Source organism: Chiroxiphia lanceolata, chromosome Z (genome assembly GCF_009829145.1).
Source record: "Chiroxiphia lanceolata isolate bChiLan1 chromosome Z, bChiLan1.pri, whole genome shotgun sequence".
Classification (NCBI taxonomy): Eukaryota; Metazoa; Chordata; class Aves; order Passeriformes; family Pipridae; genus Chiroxiphia; species Chiroxiphia lanceolata.
Genome location: NC_045671.1, coordinates 55,609,172 through 55,626,087, shown reverse-complemented (window position 1 = coordinate 55,626,087; position 16,916 = coordinate 55,609,172). Strand labels below are relative to the sequence as shown.

Below are 16,916 nucleotides of genomic sequence, written 5' to 3'. Positions count from 1 at the left end.
TGAACACTTATTTGAACTGCAGTCCCAGCCCTGTTCTCAAACACTGTCAGTCCCCACAGGGCACCAGCATCACCTCTTCAGCCTGCAAGCTATGGGTGCTGGAACTGTGGTAGGGCCCGCTTGTGCGCTGTGTGGATCAGTAAAACACTGAAGGGGAGAGCAAGAAAAATGTCCCCTGTGAATAAGGCAAATCTGTGAAATTTGTACCTGTACTGCCGAAGTAAAGACTTATGTTTATCTACTGAAATGCAGAAAAGTTTGTAATACAGAAATTGGTATGTAAACCTCTAACAAGAATGATAATAAACAGAAGGATGGAGGGTGGCACTCAGGGAAACACAGAAAGCAAGCTCAGCCTGTCTGCTGCACCCTTTACCAGAGACTTCACAATTTCTCCAATCTATCACTTAAGCAAATGAGGTGAAATTCTTCAGTATCTGATGTTGACAACATTTGTATTTCATATTATGAAAAGTCACTGAGTGGCTGAAGGCCCATGTGTAGTTATCTTCTGAATCAGCTGTGGTGTGTATTTTCATTTCTGTAGTTTCAAAGTACTCATGACAAACCTATGAGTCACAGAAAATCTTATGAGGCCTCACCAGACAAAATGCTTCTTTAGTGACTTTTTTCAGTTGATTTTCAAATACCATCATGTTTTTCATAATCAATCCCGTATTATACAAATATTTTTAACCTTAGCAGAGGCCATTCCAGGATTAAATCTAAGGAAAGACATATTACAATTCTACTTTTTATTTATTCAAATGGTATTAGGTCTTTAATAATAAACCATGCCGATGACATCTGAAGAAAAACAGTGGTTTCAGAAGACACTAAGCATGAAGAATTTTTATCAAAGCTCCATTTATGAAAAAAAGTGTATTTAAAGTTATTCAGTCAATGAAACAGTATTTCTGTCACATAAAAGGCATCTTGAAAAAAACATATTTTTTTAAGATGCAAATACAGTGACATTTCACACAGTGAAAACTGGGATGCCATTTTAGCTTAGGAACTGGCTTCATTCAGGAGCATCAGTGTCATGTATTACCTGGAAAGAATGCTGTTTTAAAGTTAAAAGTTAACAGCAGTGATTCACACCTGCAGAAACATATACAGAACTACTCCAGACTAACAAAAGAGAAGTTTGTTAGTCTGGAGTAGTTAGAAGGTTAGTTAGAAGGTTAGTTAGAAGACTAACCTTCCAGTCATGTGTGCATTCAGCATTGGCAAGCCAGCCCCTAGGTCAGTATGAGCAAATTCTCAGCCTTGTCTAAGGTATTTTTGTTTTGTCGTTTATTGTTGCAAATCTTACAGACATTAGCGCTCTGTTAAATAAAGGAATGTAGCACAGTAAATACATCACAACAAAATAACTGGCCAGAAACCCCCCACCCTGTCCCATCCAAAGCAAAAAGCCCACTCTTTTCACTCCTGCCTCCCCCAAATCAAACCACCACAGCTTCATTACAGAGGTCAGAGACCTGTGGCAGAAAACATCAGAGTAATTACATTCAGTAGATGTGCAGTATCAACATTCCAGGCTCACATATATTTATATATATATTTATATTTATATAGAGAGATCATTAAATGTTTACAAAGAACAATATTGTTACAAATACAATACTATGCTTTTCCCAACGCTTTACAATAATTTCTATTCACCCTCTTTACAGAACAATAGTACAACTTCATAGTCTAGGTACTGCGTGAAATATATACAAGAGATCTCAACCACATTGCTGTCTTCAGAAGTACAATTCATTTAGAAAACAAGGAAAGCTAGCAAACTCGGAAATCCCAACTGAGACTCAAATTCAAACAAGATTCAACACAAACACATACTTGTCAAAAATAAAAAATATAAGGGAGGTTTCATCCTTAATGTAAACACTGAAGAGTTAATTAGACTGTATGAAGCAGCAAGGATAAAAGAAAAAGAATTCACGTCTGTCACTGAAGAAGGAATGTAAACCTTTGAAGGAATGTTCCTTTGAATCTGTTAAAAATCCCCATAATCTAATCTATCAAACCGCTGCACCAGTCTAGAGAACAGTCAGATTTCCCCTTAGAGTTCCATTTTCTTGAAACTCTTTCTGTTTACGGAGTAAAATGGGATTGTTTACAAGACTGTTCTCAGACGTGTGCACATTCTATGGACCTTCCAGTTTAGAAATCTTACACACACAATTAGAAAAACAGATTTTTTTGCTAAACTCTGATCCTGCAAGCATTCACTTGCTTAACGTTAAGCACCTATTTAGCATGAACTGTTCAAGCACTCAAATGCCAGTAACTTCACAGACTTCTGGCTGCAAGATTTTCAAAGAAACAGTTGTTTCATCTCTAAATACATTTGCACGTTCAGGTCTTCATCGTTTCCAGTGCACTGAGTTAAAGTCTTCACCACATGAGCTAGACAGAACCACAGAAACAAGTGAAGTGGAGGGCATAAACATAGCAGGAATCAGAATCATGATGACTGTCTCTTCAAGAGCTCACTAAGTTTCCTCAGGCAACTTATGGAAGGGCTGCACTGTATATAATCTTCTAAGTTGTACATGGTTATATATCATATTTACATATATTACTATATATATGGAAAGTTCTGGAAAGAAAGTTCAAATGATCATAAGCCAGATGTTTACAGTTAAACAATATACTCACAAGTCATTAATTATTTTGTTGCATCAGTCAGGTAGCAGAGTTAAGTACTAACTGGAATACTAACAACATTCTTTTGCGCAATCTGATATTCTGGAGCCTTGGATTAAATTATGTAACAACAAGAAATGCAGTAAAAGCAAGTCATCATACATTAATCTCAACAGAAAAACATATTCACTTACTACAGTAGTTTATGTGCCTCATCTTTATCTCCCTTAGACATCTGCTTCCCACTGAAATACTATGTTTATCCTCTAACTTTGATCAGCCCATGGTTATCCATGATTTGAGAAAAACAAAAAATGGACCTCTGGCAAGATTGCTCACTGGCTCTTGGCATTGTTTGCACCAAATGTGCACACGCACACATCCACTTCTGTGAATCTGCATAGTCATGTCTAGGATCATCACTGGACTGCAAACAACACTCATATTGCACAGCTCACCTCACAATATCTGAGAAACAAGGGACTATGACCAGCACCACCAGTGCAAAGCAGAAGTGGGGTATGGCTATGTGTTGCCTGCCCTTGTTTTCATCTCACTGAGCCTTTCTATCACAGCAAAACACAGTACAAACTGTTTCTTTAAAAGAAATCAACATACTAACCTGGACTAAAAGCATGGTTAGGCTTCAGTATAAACACCAGTATATAGTCCTGAAAAAACAGTAACTACAGAGAATGTAGAATTCTCCTCTCACTAGGAAAAAAAAAGCCACTACTTCATTTTTATTTTTCCCCATCTTAAAAAAACAAAGAACCCAACCCAGCCCTTTTCCCCTTTTGTCTCTAGCATGCAACTTAGAGGCCAATCAAATATTAGATTTCATACATCCCTACAGTTTATCATCTTCATACAAGTGCATATAGTACACACATATCTCCTTTAAGTGCCATACATATGGAAAAAAATCACAAGTTAAATTATATACCAAAATAAATAAGTTTATTCCCACCTCATCCTTTTCACTGTTATCTATATCTTGAACTAAAGAGGAAGTCAATAAAATCAGACAGTCTTTGGACAAAAATATTTGTTAAAACTGGCTCAGAGAACAAAATTACTTAGAATAGTCTGCAGATCTCTTATATTCAAACTTCATAAATAGCAAGCACAATTTTAAAAATGTCTATATACAGTGGCACACGTGGCTATGTGCACCAAATTCGGAATTAAGAGCCTAGAAAAAGTGTAGCTATTCAGGAAATCCCCTTACTATTTCTGTTGTGGATATTTAATGATCCTCCCCTCCACTTTAACCTCTAAAATGGGCAGGGACTATAAAAGACACGTTGCATTTAAAAACAAAGCAGAAGAAAACAGGGAGTTAGAAATCTGGGGGCAGAGAGCGGGAGACTGCTGTAAAAAATGCCTCCCAAATTTCTCAGTGTAAGTAACAGAAGTATAACATGTTTCAGTAATTCATAGAGTACTTTTTAGGGTCCTACTATCATGAAGAATTGATGACAGAGGGGAATTCAAAGGTGTGTATTAGGACAATTGATTTTACAACAGCAGCATTTACTGAGTCTTCATAAGCAGGCAATTCTTCCTGAGGGCAAAACTATACTTTTGGTATTCCACTTTCCCTATAGACATAAACCTTTAGTACTGAGCTCAGTGCCTGTGGGAAAATAGGACAAGAAAAGCAAAGTCACATGCAGGATGTCCAAGAGAATGCTTTGTACCCTATACTTTTATCTGTTACTCAAATTATAGCCACAAAATTACGTTAGCATGAAACAGAGCCATTTGTGAATACTCTGTACACAATGCAGCTGTTATTTTCCTGTTTTGCATGTGGAGCTACATGAAGTTTCACTTGTAAAAAGATGCAACCAAAATTATTCCATAGATGTATTTTGCCCCTTCCCAAAATACAGGAAAGTGGTGGGGAGAAGAGGAAAAAAGGATAGAGGAGAGAGTGACAGTGTATTTGTTGTCTGTGAATGGGGGAGAGAGAAAGAAATGTCTCTGCAGACACACAAATGCAGCACTAGAGAGACAAGCACTAATGGGGAAAAACATCTTCCATGCACATTGTGACGGTGAGGTGTCGGCTTTAGATGTAAACTGGTTGCTCTTGCGCAGTCAACAGTCTGTACATGGCAGCTGGCATAGTCTTCATATGAATCTAGGGGAAATAAGCCAAGTTAATTATGTTCCTAAACATACCTCATGTGAGAGAACTAGCTAAAGTCATACAAGGTAGAAAAGAAAGGTAAAACTTGAGAGTTTTCATATCCTTATTAAAGTATTGAAGGTGATGGCTTCATGAAACAGTATGTTTAGTATCAATGAACCATCTAAAATTGTGGATACTTCATATTTTCAGATTAGGGTTCTTCTAAAACATAGCAGAACCATGGGCAAATAATGAAAGACATAGTGTGCAGGCTTGCTCTCACTTCTGCTTTTTGGATTTGATAGTAACCGGCTAACAGAGGTAGAGTCACAGAATTAGGGAACCGTTTGAATTGGAAGGGACCTTGGAAGATCATCTAGTCCAAACTGCGCTGTTGCAAGCATGGACATTTTTCACTAGACCTGGTTGCTCAGAGCCCCATCCAACCTGGCCTTGAACACTTCCAGGGATGAGGTATCCACAGCTTCTCTGGGCAACCTGTTCCAGTCCCTCACCATCACTATAGCGAAGGATTTCTTCCTCATGTCCGATCTAAATCTACCCTGTTTCAGTTCAAACCATTGCCCATTGTTCTGTCACTGGAGATCCTGGTAAAAAGTTTATCTCAATTTTTCTTAGAAGCCCCTTTTATACACTGAAAGGTTGATGTCAGGTGGCTCCCTGGAGCCTTCTCTTCTCCAAGTTGAACATTCCAAACTCTCAGCCTTTTTTCATAGGAAAGGTGCTTCAGCCCTCTGATGCTTTTTGTGGCCTTCCTCTGGACCTGCTCAAGCAGGTTCACATCTTTTTTGTGCTCGGGACTGCAGAACTAGAATCAGTACTCCAGGTGGGGCCTCACAAGAGCAGAGTAGAGAGGGAGTATCACTTCCCTTGACCTACTGGCTGCGCTGCTTTTGATACAGCCCAGGAAACAGTTGGCTTTCTGGGCTGCAAGTGCCCATTGCTGCCTCTTGTCCAGTTTTTCATCCATGAGTATTTCCATATTCTTCTCTGCAGGGTTGCTCTCAATCCCTTCACCCCCAGTGTCTACTGATGTTGGAGGCTGCCCAGACACAGATGCAGGACCTTGCAGCACTTGGTCTTGTTGAACCTCACAAGTGTTACATGGGCCACTTTTCTAGCCTGTTCAGGTCCTTCTAATGGCATCCCTTTCCTTAAGCACCACTGAGCTTGGTGTCACTTTCAAGCTTGCTGAGGGTGCTATGTCTATGTTACTGATGAAGACATTACAAAATATTGTCCCAGCATGGTCCCTTGAAACACACCACTTGCTACACTGGTTTCCACTGGTTGCTACTGGTACCAGCAACGAACCATTCTATACTGCCAAGAGACATTGCCAGTTCTTACCTCACCAACAGCATTTGAGAGGATGTGAACAATTTTCTCATGGGGTGTTGCTACAACACTCTGTCCATTGATTTCAATAATCCGATGGCCGACACGCACACCTCCTCGCTCTGCTATACCCCCTCTCATAAGGCTACAGATCTGGAAGGGAAAGGACAAATTTATCACGGGCTGGATAAGGAACAGAAGCTTTTTATTACCCATTTTTGCCTACAAGCTATAAATCAACATTTAAACACAGGGACTCGCAACAAATTCTAAAATGTTATCAATCACTGACTCAAAGCAAAATTTGTTAGTGACACGTAACTAATGGATATTCTCTTCCAAGAGCAGAATAAACTGTCAGAAAAGGCTATGTTGTACATTACATGTCTTGTGGATAGGAAATTTATGAGTGTATGAAGGACCTCAGTTTAACAATGTTTATGATGCCTTACGAAAAAAGAGGATCAAGAACAGGCTTTTTCTTTTGAGGTCATGAAATAGCTTGGTTAGAGACATGAATGATGCATGATGAAAGCAGACTCTGTTACACATTTTTGGTTTTTTTACAGTAAAACAACATTTCTGTTCCTCTGGCTGACTCTAAAGTTGTGAAGTAAGGAGAGTCAAAAAAAAAAATAATTCTTATTAAACCAACTTTTATATAGGAGATTTAATATATGCAAAATCCTGCTTGCTATGAGAGAGAAAATAGCGGCTTGACCAGAGAGTGTGGAAGCTACTTACAATGCCATTCTGCACACTGAAGCCCAATTGATATCTGAGGTCTGGTCTTCTGATCAAGACTGTGGTTACTGGAGGACACCTAACGATGTTCAGTTTAACTCGGGCCTGATTTTTCAAACCCTGTAAAAAAAACCCAAACCATGAAGGATGCTGGCAAAGAAAAAGTTAAACATTTAACATAAGCACTGTAGGGAAAAAAAAAAAAGAGTTAAAACACAGACATGGGAACAGCCCTGAATAAATACATCTTTGTGTGCATTGTAACAGAATCTGATCACTGAATGCCAGAAACAAGCAACAGAATATTCAATGAAATAAGTGATAAAATATTAAATTTTTCTTGCCAAGAAGCAGACACAGTTGTTTTAGGAAAACCAGATTCCTGCTGGCAATTTCTTCATTTGATAACAGAAATCATGCATGAAAGGAATATTAAACAGGTCTATGCAACTCACCAAAAAAATCCAATGACTTTTCAATAAGTAGCTAAGATAGTTGCAAAAAAGTTGCTTCCCTAATGAAATAAAGTCAGTTCTGTCAAGCAAAGAGCAGGTCCTGCTCATATCATCCTTATATAAGCAGTGCTGCTCCTAATTTCCATTATTCACACAATCACAGAATGGGTAAGGTTGAAAGGGACCACAGTGGGTTATCTTATCCTTGCTCAAGAAGGGTCATCCCAGAGCACATGGCACAGGATTGCATCCAGAGTGTTCTTGAGTATCCTCAGTGAGACTCCACAACTTCTCTAGGCAACCTGTTCCACTGCGCGGTTACCTACACAAGTTCTTCCTCATGTTCACATGGAACCTCCTGTGTCTTAATTTCTGCCTGTTGCCTCTTGTCCTATTGCTCAGCACCACCAAGAAAAGCCTGAGATTAGCTCAGTCGGTTAAAACTTGGTGCTAATAATACCAAGATCATGTGCTCAATCTCCTGTATGGGCCATTCACTTAAGAGTTGGACTCAATGATCCTTGTGGGTCCCTTCCAACTCAGAATATTCTGTGATGCTGTGACTCCATCCTCTTGACATCCTCCCTTCAGGTGCTTACGGACATTGATGAGGTCCCCTCACATTTGCCTCTTCTTGAGGCTGAACGAGCTCAACTCTCAGCCTTTTCTCCTAAGAGAGATGCTCCTGTCCCTTAACCATCTTCATGGCCCTCTCTTGGACTCAATCCCTGTCTCTCTTGTACTGAGGAGCCCAGAACTAGACACAGCACTCCAGATGTGACCTCAGCAGGGCTGAGCAGAGGGCAGGATCACCTCCCTCAGTCTACTGGAAATCCTCTTCCTAATGCATCCCAGGATATCTTTGGCCTGCTTGGCCACAAGGACACACTGTTGGCTCACGGACAGCTGCTTGTCCACCAGGACCCCCAGGTCCTTCTCTGCAGAGCTGATTTCCAGCAAGTCAGCTGCCAGCCTGTGCTGGTGCCTGGGATTATTCTTCCCCATGTGCAGGACCTTGCATTTGCCCTTGTTGAATTTCAGAAAGTTCCCCTCTGCTCATTTGTCCAGCCTGTCAAGGTCCTTCTAAAGGGCTGCACAGCACCTGGGGGTATTGGCTGCTCCTCCCAGCTTTGTGTCATCAGAGAACTTGCTGAGTAGGCATCTGCCCCTTCATCTAAGCCATTGATTAATAAGCTAAACAATACGGGGCCCAGTATTGAACCCCGGAGGACACCACTAGTGACAGGCCTCCAACTAACCCTCTGCCTCTGATTATGACCTGCCAGGATCTGCCATTCAGCTAGTTCTCAATACATCTCACCATCCACTCACTCATCCAGTCCACATTTTGAGATAGCCTATGAGGATGTTGTGAGAGACAGAGTTGAAAGCCTTGCTGAAGTCAGTATCCACTGCTCTCCTCTCATCCATCCAGGCAGTTTCACTGTAGAAGACAATCAGCTTGGTCAAGCATGATTTACCTTTAGTGAATCCATGCTGACTACTCCTGATCACCTCCTTGTCATTAATGTAGATAGAAATGGCCTCCAGAATGAGGCACTCTATCACCTTTCCAGAGATGGAGATGAGGCTGGCTGGCCAGTAGTTCTCTGGGTCTCCTTCTCACCATTTTTGAAGACTACAGTGACACTAGCTTTCTTCTAGTCCTCAGGCACCCCTCCTGACTGTCATGCCCTTCCAAAGATGATGGTGAGTGGCCTTGCTATGGTATCTGCCATCTCTCTCAGCACTTGTGTCCATAGGCTCAGGGCCTATGGACTTGTGGGTGTTGAGTTTGCCTAGGTGTTCTCTAACCCAATCTTCTTGGACCAAGGGGAAGTCTTCCTTCCAACATTCCTTTACCCTAGTCTCCTGGGTCAGAAGTTCCTGAGGGCTAGTCTTGACAGTCTACACCAATCCAAAGAAACTGTTCAGTAACTCTGCCTTCTCTATGTCCTCTGTTACCCCCTCCATCAGTGAGAGGCCCACATCATCCTTCATTTTCCTTTTGTTACTGATGTATGTGAAGAAGTCCTTCTTATTGTCCTTGACATCCTTCACCAGACTTAATTCCAGATGGGCCTGTGCCTTCCCTGTTTCATTTCCAATTGCTCTGACAACCTCTCTATATTCATTCCAAGTGGTCTGACCTTGCTTCCATCTCCTTTGTATCTCCTGCTTATGCTTGAGTAATGACAGGAGTTCTTCATTCATCCATGTAGGTCTCTTGTCCCCTTTGCCTGATTTCTTGCTCAATGGGATGCATCATTCTTGAGCTTGGAGGAAGTGATCCCTGAATATCAACCAACTCTTTTGGACCCCTCTTCTCTGCAGGACCTCTTCCCATGGGATTCTTCCAAGAAGATCTCTAGAGAGGCTAAAGTTATCTCTCCTGAAGTCTATGATTACAGTCTTACATGCTCGTGGTCACTACAGCCACAGCTGCCCTGAGTCTTCACATCTCCAACAAGGCCTTTCCTGTTTGCTAGTATAATGTTGAGCAGCACACCATTCCTGGTGGGATTCTCCACTACCTGTGACAGGAATTTGTTATCAATGCTTTCCAGGACCTCCTGGATTGCTTGTGCTTCACCCTGTAGCTTCTCCAACAGATGTCATGCTAGTTAAAGTCCCCAATGAGAACCAGGGCCTGTGACCTTGGGGCTGCTTCCAGCTGCCTGTAGAAGGCCTCATCCACTGCCTCCTCCCAATCATGGGGCCTGTAGCAAACACTCACAACAGTGTCACCCCTACTCGTCTGCCCTTTCATCCTAGCCCATAAGCTCTCTGCTTGCTTATCATCCATGCCAAGACAGAGTTCGATATATTCCAAGTACTCTTCCTCCATCTGAAATGAGTTATATCACATTTATCATAGACTCCTTGCTACCAGAAGAAAATTGAAGGAAAAAATTTATTTTTACTGACAGGGTGGTAAAACACCAGAACAGATTACCCAGAGAGGTTGTGAAACATCCACTTTTGGAGTTGTTTAAATCGTAGTGGGCATAGCCCTAAGAAGCAAGCTCTACTTTGAATAAAAATGTTGGTCTAGACCAGCTACAGGGATGACTGCCAGCCTCAGAGACTCTGTGTTCACATGGCTCCACGAAAACACAAACATAATAAAACACAGATAAGCGCAATGTGCAACTTCATATATTTAGAGCTCTTGGAGGTTGTTAAGAGGGTTTTCTGAAATGCTTCATTCACAGAAAGTATTAGCCATAAATCCATACATAAATACCATCCACATCAAGAATGAAATGTTTTACAAAAAATACAGCAACTTTCACCTCACTTAATTCACAATCTGTCATTTTCAGTACTTGCTTAGGCTCAGCCCATCCTGATGGGTGGTAGGCCTGCTGGTGCACCAATTTACCAAAGGCCTGCACACATATAGCTAACCACCATGCTGTGATCTCCCCTGTGTTTTTCATGATCTCTGACCTTTGATCTCTCTCTCAAGACATTGAGCTCAACCATATACACAAGAGTGCCTCCAAGTCTCTGTAAACACCTATGGTATCTCTACACAGAGATTCTACTTCTCAAAACAGACAGGATAAACAGCAGTAGGCATAATAGATGGGGTTTCCCACACTGTTATTTTCCAGACCTCAGCATTCCGAGCTGCAAGGTCACTTGAGCAAATCTACCATCCTCCTTGCCATTCTTCTGTTTTTAATTCTTCCCTCCCAACACATGCCCTCAACAGTTTGATATCATTGTGCTTTTACTTCCCTGACGAATATGCATGTTATTTATCTATATTATTTGGCAAAAAAAAAGTAATGTGGTCCCTAACAAAATTTTTTCTAATTTTACAGAAAGCACATATATTTCAGAAGTGGCTAATTTTCAGTATAATGAAGACTGGTAATATAAACTGATCAGGATCAAAACAATTGCATATTTTGACCAACTTTATTTGTTTATCTAGTTCTTGAGTATGCTTCTGATAGTAGCCAGCATCAGATGCTTTTGAAAAAGATAAACCTATTAGAGAATAGCTACAACGCATGGAAAGCTTCTCCCAAGCTCTGTCAGTCTGCAATTGGTTTATGGTAAATTAGTAGCAGAGCTTAGATCCATAATACCGAAATCATCTTGTCTGAAGTGCTTATGAGATATGTTTATCCACATAATATTATCATCTTTTCATAGGAGTCCTTACAGCATGCTAAAGAAATCTGAAAATTTTCTGCCACATTTAAGTGTGTACTTAGATTATTCATATATATACTTGTTCCTCTGAAGCTAGCATATAATATGATTTTTTTTTCTTCCTTCCTTTGCAAATGTAAGACAGGTTTTGACACATTTTTAGTATGACACACTTCCAGGCTATCATTTCTACTCACTGAATCTGAAGTGGCTGGTTCAGTGACTTATGCATTTATTACTCATCACAACTCAGTATTAACATTTTGGGAAACCAGAATGTGAAATCTTTATAGTAAACATCTTAGTTCAAGTAGTATTAAGAGATAATCCATGGAGGAAAAAAAATGAGAATTTACTTCATACATTTTTTTTTCACTTGGCAAACTGTCCTTGTAAATGGAAAATTTATTTTACAATTTTTAAAAAATACAATATATAAAAAAAGGTACATAATATAACTTGTTACCAAAAAGTTGCCTGGATTAATAAGTGTAACAGATATGTTCATAAAAATCAGAGAAGGTTGTCTGTATAGCACAAAACCAGCATTACATGACATGTCCACATGTGATGATCTGCAGAGCCCTGAGGGACTATTTCAATAAATAATTTCATAAAGCTTTATCTCAAACACTCCACAGAGATGCACCTTTCCCATTCTTTAAACTCTGATGTTCAAATACTTATTCCCTTGTATGCTACAGCTACCCCAGACATAGTTCAGTTCCAGATGACCTGCATGCTCTTTGAACTCACATAATTTTCTGACAACTAGGAGAAAGTTCTTCTAATTAAAGTATCCCATTTAGTTGAGTGAAGAGAAGCGCCACACTTTCAAACAACTTGGGCAAAGATTCCCCAAAGGGTATGTCTCTGTTTCAAAGTTTTAAAGTTTCAAAAGTAGGTATACAAGAACAAAAAAGGATTGACTCTATTTCAACCAGATACTGAGGCATTTAACAGCTAATATGGCCTAGGACAACATTAACCACCTGTGCCTCCATTTGTCACATAAAATTTCAAATGCATATCTGGTAGTATTTTCTTTCCGAACAAAACGTTGTAAAGTTATGCACAGAGCCCTTCTGGGATAGTATTAGACTTCCTCAAGACTTCTGATGCTGTCGCATGATATCCTCATAGCCAAGCTCAGCAATTGAGAACTGGATGAGTGGGTGGTGAGATGGATTGAGAACTGGCTGAATGGCAGAACTCAGAGGGTTGGGATCAGTGACACAGGTCAGTTGGAGACTGGTAGCTAGCAGTGTCCCTGAAGGTTCAACTCTAGTCCCAGTATTATTTAACTTATCAGGGATGGAGTGCCTACTCAGCAAGTTCTCTGATGACACAAAGCTGGGAGGAGCAGCCAATACCCCCAGGTGCTGTGCAGCCCTTCAGAAGGACCTTGACAGGCTGGACAAATGAGCAGAGGGGAACTTTCTGAAATTCAACAAGGGCAAATGCAAGGTCCTGCACATGGGGAGGAATAATCCCAAGCACCAGCACAGGCTGGCAGCTGACTTGCTGGAAATCAGCTCTGCAGAGAAGGACCTGGGGGTCCTGGTGGACAAGCAGCTGTCCGTGAGCCAGCAGTGTGTCCTTGTGGCCAAGCAAGCCAAAGATATCCTGGGATGCATTAGGAAGAGGATTTCCAGTAGACTGAGGGAGGTGATCCTGCCCCTCTGCTCAGCCCTGCTGAGGTTACATCTGGAGTGCTGTGTCTAGTTCTGGGCTCCTCAGTATAAGAGAGACATGGAGCTCCTGGAACGAGTCCAATGGAAGGCAACAAAGATAGTTATGGGACTGTGAGCTCCTCACTTATGAGGAAACTGTTAACAATTGGACTTGATGATCTAAGAGGTCTTTTCCAACCTAAACAATTCTATGATTCTGTGAAAGCCTGAGGGAGCTGGGCTTGTTCAGCCTCGAGAAGAGATAACTGAGAGAGAATGCCATCAATGTCTATAAGTGTCTGAAGAGAGGGCGTCAGGAGAATGCAGTCAGGCTCTTCTTGGTGGTGCAGAGGAATAGGATGCAAAGGGTAGAAACTGGAACACAGGAAGTTCCACCTAAACATGAGGAAGGATTTCTTTACTGTGAGGGTGACTGAGCATTGGAACAGATTTCCAGAGAGACTTTGGACTGTTTTTCTCTGGAGATATTCAAAAACCATCAATACACAGTCCTGAGTAACGTGTTCTAGGGAACCCTGCTGGAGCAGGAATGTTGGACTACATGACTTCCAGTGCTCCCTTGCCACCCTACCCATTCTACGGTTCTGTGTGGAGTCGGAAAATTGGTGTAACTTAATTCACACTGTATTTTAAAGATCATGAAATGGAAAGTTCTATGCAAACATTTCGTAAGAACTTATTCAAGAGTTCTATACTTTCTGCTCTCCTGTTATGTAACCCTTCTAAAACATGTAGCTTCCAGAAACATTTCCCCTACCTTTATGATGCTCTGACATGTTGAGAGTGGTAAACCAACTAAACTGGTCCCATTGATTGACATGATCTGGTCTCCTATGTTCAGCTTCCCAGACTTCTCTGCCGGTCCTCCATGCATCATGTTGGCTATTATAACTGTAGGCAAAATGGAACCCCAGCCAGACTCCACAATCACCACACCTAGGATTTCTCCCTTTTGCTTTTCAATGTAAACCTGTATAATAAGAAAAAGTGTTTAAAAAAATACTTTTTTTCACATCCATGGAACTTACATCACCCCCCTCCCAACATCTATATAACCAACAAACATACCCTTCTTTGTTTGCAACCTGTCTTCCTAATTCAAAGCAAAATCAAAATAGGGTACACATTTTACATATTTCATTTGTATTCAAACATTAAATGATCAGCACGACATAATAAAGATTTTACTTAGTGTAAAAACACCTATCACGAGTAATTTCTGTGTATGAGCAGAGGAAATGGGAGTGGAAGAAATCCTAGTGCCATTGTTTTTGGTGGACAATCCTAAACAGGAAGAGATTGCAAGAGTTTACAACTGTGGATTAGAAAATCATTACCTGTGTGTTCCAGTGGTGTATTGGTTCACTTTTATTAAGCAAGCTGCAAAGCCTTCTGGCACACACAATTATTTAAAAACTGGAATCAGCCACTTTCATAAACACCCAGGCCTCTATAAATTTTATATTATTTACTGTAATCTTTCAAATTGTATTAATCTGTTAATCTGTTTCAAGTTCACTTTCAAATGTCTCAAAATTGTTTGGTAAAAAGAATGACAACAGATGGTAAATCATTTCAATGCTGATAACTTTTGGGTTCACTGTTTGCCTTTGACACAGAACTGACAACAGGGTGTCCTATTAAGGAGGATATTCTAGACTAACTGAGCTAATTTATAGGAAGTATTAAAGGTTTTTTGATTTCTGCCAACAAGGGCCTACAACTGATACAGAGCAGCTTAATACTGTTACAGAAAAAAAAAGATACATACATCTTTGCAATTTTCAGACTTCGAGAAGTGAATCAGGTCATCATTGTACATATCCTGGGTATTGAGCAAGTCGCTATATTCCTTCTGGCTAAGGTCTTCTGGGTTGATTCCATTTGCCCTCAGAAATTCTTGGTAGGCCACACTAAATGCTTGACCTATGGACTGTGCAATCAGCTGCGCCTGTAGCAGTTCCCAGAGAAGAGAAGAGAAAAGAAAAATGTGAAACATTCTGATGGTTGTGTGCATTGACACTTTCTCTGCTACAATCACACTGAAAAATGGATCATCAAGTTGATAAACCTGCAATTTACTGCCATCCAGTCTAAAACATATTTGTGCATGACTAATTTAAAAGACCCATAAAATGTCAACACATTCACCTCTGCTGTGAATCCAGCTTGGTAAGCAATAATAAATATCAGAAATGAAGCCATCCTTTCACAGGTAAGAACTGCTAATATAAGCGTAAAGGTATAGCCACTGCAGTCACTGTGGGTTGCACCTATAATTCTTCCTACCCATGCAGGTCCCAGATGGCTCTCTCTCCCAGCCAGGACAATGCAATTCTCTGACAAGCCAGCAACGAAAACAAAAATGTCTACCAGAAAACACACAGACACATTTAAGAAGGTATTTCCAACTTTTCTTACCATCCTTTAGGACCATTGCGTTCATATTGACTGCTCCTATCTCAGTCTCAGACAAAATAGGAAAAGGGCAGCAATTAGTGACCAAATCAAGGCCTTGAAGTGACTAGAAATGGTCAGATGCATTTCCTTCTTCAACCTCCTACCTCCTTCAGACTCTCTCCCCTATATTTCTTGTTTCACCCCCTCCAAATCCCATGATTCTGCCAGTTCTCTGCCTCTTTCCTTCTCGTCCTGTCCTTTGTAGGCACCCTCTTGCACCTGCAGCTGTGCTGGCTGTGGCAAAGAGAGGGAAGAGAAGAGGAGAGCTCCACAGCTGACACGGCTGGCCTGGCAGAGTGCTGGCGATGAATGAATGCTGCTCAGGTGTATTTTTATAGAGCCTACTTGGCTATATTTAAAGTCCAGTTTGCTCCCTAATAAAGGAAAGGTTCCCAACCTAAATTAAAAATTTGATTGTATCTTAAACAACTCAAACTAGCACTAAATCTGCTGATGAGAACAGCATGATTGCTGGTGCTGAAAAGATCAATACGTAGACTGCCAGTATACTACCAAAGCTCAGATCCACTTGATTTTGACAGCAAGGACAAGACAGCAAGGAGAAAACTACAATTCCATAGCTTCATAACTTAAGTCATGAGATAAATGCAGACTTTACATTCATACATATGTATCTTCACTTCAGGAAGAGTCCAGCTCCCAGCATTTGGACACATCACTGGGGTTCGGCTCATTTGAAGATATAGCTCTAAATAGAGTTGAAAATCTGGTGTTGTCCTCTTTAGACAAGGACTTGTCCAAGCAGAGACATATTCTGGACAACACCCACTTGCAGGCTTACAGCTTTTGTCTCACTCTGTAACTTCTACTCACCGTGTAACTTCTTCCAAATACCCAGCTGTCCCAGAAGAAGAAAAGACAAGTTTTATAATATAAACAGGCTGCATTACTTCATTAGACATACAAGATTTTTGAAGAAGCCATTTCCTTCCTGCTAATAAGGTGCTACAATGCTTCCATTCTGTTAGTCACTCTGAGATACATTTTGCAGGCTATCTGTGAACTACATACCCTGACTAAGGAGAGCTGATAAAATCTGCCATTTCTCAGCATATTTTCACATGAATGAGTAATGCTTTTGCTGGATCTACAAGCATGTACTTTCCAAGCCAATGTCTAGTGGCACAGAGGGGATCACATCTGAAACAAATATGGGCTGATCCAAAGAAACCATAAATTGAGAAGCATAGATCCCAGCTAGGCAAATGTCCC

The 16,916-nt window shown here is 40.7% G+C and overlaps 1 protein-coding gene across 3 annotated transcripts in view; it reads right to left on the bottom strand.

The window, feature by feature from the left end:
* Window positions 1-1,277: 1,277 nt before the first annotated feature.
* APBA1 (amyloid beta precursor protein binding family A member 1) overlaps window positions 1,278-16,916 on the bottom strand; it is a 79,602-nt gene continuing 63,963 nt past the window's right edge. For all 3 annotated transcript variants that reach the window (XM_032675169.1, XM_032675171.1, XM_032675170.1), the window contains 5 exons: window positions 14,995-15,174; window positions 13,981-14,193; window positions 6,905-7,024; window positions 6,173-6,313; window positions 1,278-4,810 (listed from right to left, as the gene is read on the bottom strand). In XM_032675169.1, the coding sequence (XP_032531060.1) occupies window positions 4,739-4,810; window positions 6,173-6,313; window positions 6,905-7,024; window positions 13,981-14,193; window positions 14,995-15,174 (726 nt within the window). In that variant the 3' untranslated portion in view covers window positions 1,278-4,738. The remainder of the gene's footprint in view (window positions 4,811-6,172; window positions 6,314-6,904; window positions 7,025-13,980; window positions 14,194-14,994; window positions 15,175-16,916) is intronic.